Source organism: Poromitra crassiceps, assembly GCF_964638095.1.
Source record: "Poromitra crassiceps genome assembly, chromosome: 22".
Classification (NCBI taxonomy): Eukaryota; Metazoa; Chordata; class Actinopteri; order Beryciformes; family Melamphaidae; genus Poromitra; species Poromitra crassiceps.
Window position 1 is genome coordinate 2509721 of NC_139647.1, and position 7500 is coordinate 2517220.

General features: G+C 48.6%; 1 protein-coding gene across 1 annotated transcript in view; it reads right to left on the reverse strand.

Moving 5' to 3' along the window:
- The window catches only part of slit1a (slit homolog 1a), a gene marked incomplete at both ends in the record, with an annotated part of 144097 nt that overhangs the window by 57033 nt on the left and 79564 nt on the right, over positions 1–7500 (reverse strand). The window contains 2 exons of the mRNA XM_083658236.1: positions 4062–4225; positions 6129–6200. Of these exons, the coding sequence (XP_083514362.1) occupies positions 4062–4225; positions 6129–6200 (236 nt within the window). The remainder of the gene's footprint in view (positions 1–4061; positions 4226–6128; positions 6201–7500) is intronic.

Here is a 7500-nt window from a genome sequence, read left to right on the forward strand (position 1 = left end):
TATAGGATCTGTGTTTCCTCCCGCCCCTCTCCACGCTCAGTCTGAGCCAAAGCCCCGCCCCTCTCCACGCTTAGTCTGAGCCAAAGCCCCGCCCCTCTCCACGCTCAGTCTGAGCCAAAGCCCCGCCCCTCTCCACGCTTAGTCTGAGCCAAAGCCCCGCCCCTCTCCACTCTCAGTCTGAGCCAAATAACGCGTTCGTGACAACTCGGACCGCCGGAAGTTTCAACACGGAACCTCCGCCCCCGACACATTTGTGTTCACGCTGCACTTCCCGCTCTGGGGAAAAAAACAAACACAGGCTATAGCAACCTGTGTTCAGTTAGCATTGTAGCTACCTACTGTACTAGCTAACAATGCTAACTGAACATGCTGAATGCTGAATTCCGCATATTGCTGTCATCAGAGCAAAACATAGATGACACAAACACATATTAACATTAACATTATATAATTAAGACAAGAGACATACAATTTTGTGTTAAAACGTCAATAAACGTCTTTATAATAATTACCATTGTTTTTTTTTTACCTGTGATTACCATTAACGATACGAAGTCGACATTTTGATGTGGCTATGTCAACTCGGACAAAGCGGAACTCTGAATGATACCCGAATTTCCAATCTGTAATTCCGACCTTGACGACCAATTCAATTCACTTTGTACAGGTCGGAACCCATTTTGAACACGGTAAAATCCCCGCCCCTCTCCACGCTCAGTCTGAGCCAAAGCCCCGCCCCTCTCCACGCTCAGTCTGAGCCAAAGTCTGAGCCACGTCGAGCAGGGCAGCGATTGGTAATGGACTTGTCATTTATTATATAATTGATCACCCGTTGGGACAACCCGATCTCCCAAAAAATTGTAAAATAGCAACGTTTGTGGACAAACGTTGGTATTTTACAATGTCGGCTAAGAAATTGTAAAATGGGAACGTATGCGTCTACAGCGGTGGGCGTGGTTTGGGCGTGTTTTACGGAGATTTTCTGTTTCTAACCCCTCCCCCTACTCTAATCCTAACCCTAAAATCTCAGAACGTTACTATTTTACAATTTTCGAGCCGAAATTGTAAAATAGCAACGTTGGTCCATATCGTTGGTATTATACAATTTTCTGTGAGACTGTGTTGGTTGGGAGGTGTATATTTCATTACGCAACTCGTATTACTTTTCTTTTAGTTCCCCCAAAAATGGCGTCAATGTTTTTGCTTAGAGGTGTGAGGGAATATTAGCTACCACTCGGAAAGAGTAAAGCTTACCGCCATTTCTCATCTTAACGAGCTAAAAGTGAGAGGGTGATGAATATGTTGAAAATGATTGCTTTAACTGCTTATTATTCAAATTGGAATAATAATGCTGCTCATTACTGGGACAGGTAATTAGCATAGTGTAATGTGTTAGGACCCAGCAGCCAGTGAGCCGTGACTGCAGACTTTCACCATGTCCTCCAGTAAAGACTAATAACATGCTGTCTGCCACTGTGACTGCGACAACGCGGTCTCCTGCTGAAAAACATTCTGTCCAATGAGGACAGAGGGGGAGTGGCCATTAGCCAATCAGTGCCAATAAACAGCGCAAGGGGGGCAAGGATTAATGCCGTTGTCAAGCGCACCAGGCCTAGCAACAACAATGGCGGCCACCATAGAAGAGATAGACTCTACCATTGAGGCTGTTCTAAATCGATTAAAAGTACCAATTACTTTGAAATCCAAACAGCACTCTGCTTTGACATTTATTCAAAGGGGAGATGTTTAGTCGGTCTCTAGTGATTGGTTAGGAGACGTTGTCGCTCTCTAGTGATTGGTTAGGAGACGTTGTCGGTCTCTAGTGATTGGTTAGGAGACGTTGTGTGTCTCTAGTGATTGGTTATGAGACGTTGTCGGTCTCTAGTGATTGGTTAGGAGACGTTGTGGGTCTCTAGTGATTGGTTATGAGACGTTGTGGGTCTCTAGTGATTGGTTAGGAAAATGGAAATGGGTTAAGAGTGGAGGCACTGTGTGCAACGAGTTGACAATTCAGTCTGATATCCAGGCTTCTCCTGCCTCTCACCACAACAACAAGGCTCTCCTCCCCGTTCCTCTCTACACACACACACACAGGCACGCACACACACACACACACACACACACACACACACACACACACACACACACACACACACACACACACACACAGGCACGCGCACACACACACACACACACACACACACACACACACAGCGCAGGTGGCCTGGCCTGGTCACAGCACAAACTGCATACACACAAACGCACACAATGCTCGAAAATACAACAGTGTGTGTGTGTGTGTGTGTGTGTGTGTGTGTGTGTGTGTGTGTGTGTGTGTGTGTGCGCGCGCACGGCTGTGTTTTTCTTCTACAGAGAAGCTGTAATACATGGCAGGCTCATCGTCGTCGTATTTCAATTGTGGCTCATTAGTGACATGAACTGTAACCGCCATTCTTCTCCTCCACCTACAGTATATCATCCCAGAGCCCTACAGTAACTTACCCCCCCGACACCACCCCCCACCTCCTGACTCCACCCCCCACCTCCTGACACCACCCCCCACCTCCTGACTCCACCCCCCACCTCCTGACTCCACCCCCCACCTCCTGACTCCACCCCCCACCTCCTGACACCACCCCCCACCTCCTGACACCACCCCCCACCTCCTGACTCCACCCCCCACCTCCTGACTCCACCCCCCACCTCCCCGTTCCTATCTGCAATCGTCACACTCCCACGCTTTGGAGCTCTCTCCCTGGGCGATGAATAGTTAATGATCTGTGCTGTCACGCCGTATGGCTGCGTAAAAATCACAACCCATGGAGAGACACACACACACACACACACACACACACACACACACACACACATCCTTCGCAGCTGGTGTTACAGTGAGATGGCCTTGAGGGGAGAGGAGGTTCTCATGCTGTTTTTCCATTGTCCTGATATGATAACCCCAATGCACCCCATGCCATGCACCCCCCCCCCCCCCCCGCCACACACACACACACACACACACACACACACACACACACACACACACACACACACACACACACAGAGAGAGAGAGAGAGAGTTCAAAGACTCAACAAGCCGTATGTGAATGATGTGAACAAAGATGGCTGAGGAGAGGAGTGGTGCTGTCAGTGGGGCAGCCTTTGCTCCAGCTGTGTGTTCTGCGGCGGCCATTTCTCTGGCACTGCTGCCAGCGGCTGGCAGCTGGAGACACAGAGCGGGGAGCCCAGAGTGGGGAGCCCAGAGTGGGGAGCCCAGAGTGGGGAGCCCAGAGTGGGGAGACCAGAGTGGGGAGCCCAGAGTGGGGAGCCCAGAGTGGGGAGACCAGAGTGGGGAGCCCAGAGTGGGGAGCCCAGAGTGAGGAGCCCAGAGTGAGGAGCCCAGAGTGGGGAGCCCAGGGCACTGAGGGCAGAGAGACCCAGAGTGGGGAGCCTGGGGGCAGAGAGGCTGTCAGGTGCAGTGGCTGACAGAAGAACATGTGGGAGTGGAGGGACGAGACACTCTACCAGGACAGAGCCGTGTAGATAGAAGTGTCCCGACATCTCCATTCACTCCAATGGACCAGTTTTTTACTCTCAAGAGTTCCAGGAAGTAAGGTCCTGGATTAAGCAGCACTGTCGAGTTGCAGCAAAATAGACAGTTTGTGTTGTACTCTGAAAGGGTTTTCCCCCCCTTGAATCAAATTGTACATTATCAGCTTTATTTTAGCATGCAAAAGTAGCGAGAGACCCATTCCTGGCTGTTCATTGGCTAATGAGTTTCGCATTTTGGTCCTCCGCTGACGCCACTCTCTCTCCAGAGGACACTATACCAGGAGAAAAGATCTGGTCACATGACCACAGTGCATCACAGAGTTTCACCTCTGATCACATGACGAGAAGCTACCTTGTCCTCTGTGTTAATATGCACTAACATGGGCCTAATGCATACTGCATACATAGATGAAATGCAATGCCCTTGTGTTATCTATGTTGCCGAGGTAGGTGTGCAGGTGTGTGTGTGCAGGTGTGCATAACTCAGTCAGTCATTCTGTTAAGTTCCTTACCTGAGCAGGTGAATTCGTGTTTCTGTATTTCTGCCACATTGAGTCCTTTGAGTGCAGTGGGGGCAGTGCACTGGGTGAACAGACCAATGGTGGGCCTCTGTCTGAGCCACTGGGCCAACCAGGACAGGTGACAGTCGCAGTTCAGGTTGTTGGAGTGGAGACGGCTGGAGGGAGGGAGAGGAGGGGGACAGAGAGAGAGAGAGAGAGAGAGAGAGAGGGAAACAGTGTGACATTTGAAAATTGAAAGAGCTACAACAGACAGCTGCACAGTAAACCTAAATCATGGATGTGGTGCTTGCTTAGCAAACCAAAGACAGTCTATTCTTCCCGAGCGATCATCACATGCAACCCACGTAGCAACGCACTCAAAATGACACACTAGATGGGTTGATTGTAAATGGCACATTCTAAAGGAAGAACACTAACTACACTAACTGCTTTTCTAAACCCAATACTCCAAACAAGACATTCCTGGAATGCTGCGCTTGTCCAGAATAACTCTTGAGTGCTGCTGTGGTGGGAAATCTGGAGCACATATACACACACACTTGAAAACACATGTGCGCACACACGCACAGCACACACACACACACACACACACACACACACACACACACACACACACACACACACACACACACACACACACACACACACACACACACACACACACACACACACACACACACACACACACACACACACACCCCTATATAACCCCACTGGGACCAAGGAACCCCCCCCCCCCCACCACCAAAAAAAGACACCACAAGAACAGCAAAGCCGTGGTTGTCCGAGTTCCAGCGAGCATAATAGTTTTAATTGGTAGATAATTTCAGATTAGATAATCTCAGACAGACAATAGGCTTTGAGGCTATTTGAGTGGATCTGGGGCCAGTTGAGTTGTTGGGGATGGAGGGGATAATGGCCCCTGGCATGCCTACACTGTGGCTATGGCTGCCTCCCAACACCGCCTGGAATGACACAATCTATCTCTTCCCATTTGGATCATGTGGGGACCTCAGAGTTTTCTCAAGCTCCTCGACGCAGCACAACTACTGTGGGAGCCGGACAAATGGGGAGCAGCATCTGATGTTGGACTGAAACCAACACATGTAGGAAGACACACGGGGGTAGAGAGCGCTGTGGGTAGAACCAGTGGGCAAGCCCACCCCCTTCCCTCTGAGGTTGCGGAAGTGAATTGAAAAGCTGTAGTTCCTCGAATGGCCACTAGGCGTCGGGGGTAGTAGGTATTCCCCCCATGTTAAAATGCCTGACTTTGTAACATGATTAAACATCTTTCCAGTCGGGGGCAAAACACGGTTTTGGTCTATATAGCTAATTTCACCTTTTCATAACAACTGTCAATTTTTATATAACTCACCTGTTTGGAGTAAAATAGATGATAGAAAAGGGGCTGATTGATGTGATTGACGCAGCTTGCCGATCTTATCTCACGTGAGGTGTGGAAGGAATCAACCCATTCCCTCCCACTCTGCTACCGTTTGAACTTTAATGGGATAGATACGTCCATATTTTGTATGTCTATGGGTAGAACGCTGTGATACAGTGTAGGGGTGTGAATCTTTGGGTATCTCACCATTCAATTTCAATTCCTGGGGGCACGATTCGTTTCAAAATCGATTCTCCATTCAAAACTGTTACCAATTCAAAATCGATTCTCGATTCAGTACATATAGTGGGGTTTTCAGGCTCTACTCCAGTCCACTAAGAAAAGTGGTGTAGCAAATTATGGCATGAAAGCAGAATAAAGTGTATAAGATTATGTCGTTTTTATTTGATTTGTTTTTTATCAACTGATTGCAAGGCAAAATTAAGACAAACATTTATTCATGCTAAACTTGCACAAACGTCTTGGTATTTCTCCGCTGACTTCAAGAAAAATAAGTTAAACTAATACAAAAAACAAACCCAAAAAATTCTTGGGAGTTGTGAATGGATTCAGAATTGTGGAAGATAAGAATCGCAATTCTTAAATTAATCTGTTTTTTTTTTGACACCCCCAATAATAGTGGTTACCCCAGTGGGTGGAGAGGTGTTACTTACAAGGTGCGCAGTTTGGGCATGTGGTTGAAGCTGGAGACAGGGATGCCGCTGACATTGTTGTTGTTCAGGGTTCTGTGAAAGAGCAGAAGACGCACGGAGAGGAGAAGAGACATCTTTCAATTTACGCTTCAAAAGACTCTCTTTGTACCCGCTCTCTCTCTGTTCCCACCTTTCAGATCTATTCCCCCGCTCCTCTCGCTTTGTGGCGTCCCGCTGGGAATATAACACCTTTTTCCACACAGATGGGTACGCCCTCCCACCTCCCACGCACTCATGCCCCCGCCTTCCCCATCCCATCCCAGGCCTCAGCTGCAATGAGAAAATCAGCTCATTTCAATCAGCCTAATAACCCTAGACCATATTTCAACCTGCGCCCCCCGTTTCAACACAACCTGTCCTCCCCCCACATAAAACCTCTACATAAAGACCCCCATCAAAACAACCCCCACCCCTCCTACACCATTATGACAACCCCATCCTACATCTGCAATCCATCCACACACCATGAAAGCACCATTTAATGGCTTTCTGCCCAAACCCCCCCTCCCAAAAAAAACACACACCCCGCACACACACACATGCACGACACAACAAACACACACATGCACGACACAACGACACCATGTCTTCCACCATCAAACACACACATGCACGACACAACAAACACACACATGCACGACACAACAAACACACACATGCACGACACAACAAACACACACATGCACGACACAACGAATACACACACGCACGACACAACAAACACACACGTGCACGACACAACAAACACACACATGCATGACACAACAAACACACACATGCACGAGACAACAAACACACACATGCACGACACAACAAACACACACATGCACGACACAACGACACCACGTCTTTCACCATCAAACACACACATGCACGACACAACAAACACACACATGCACGACACAACAAACACACACATGCACGACACGTCTTTCACCATCAAACACACACATGCACGACACAACAAACACACACATGCACGACACAACAAACACACATGCACGAGACAACAAACACACACATGCACGACACAACGACACCACGTCTTTCACCATCCAAAATAACAAAGCTGTCAAAGTCTCTTTGTCCCCCCCCCCCGTCTCTCGTTAAGGCTGCATTGTTTCAGGTGGAGAGCTCAGCTCTGACAGAGGCCTGTAATTATGATATTTGACAAGAGATGATTAATTGAACCTAGTAGCAAACTGCACGACGACAAACATGGCCACGATGTGTCTGTCTGTCCGCAGCGGAATGCTTACTTGGATGGGAATGGAGGGGGGGGGGGTTTGATCAAGAGAGGACCCCCCCCCCCCGTCAGCCAGCCTGCCCGGGG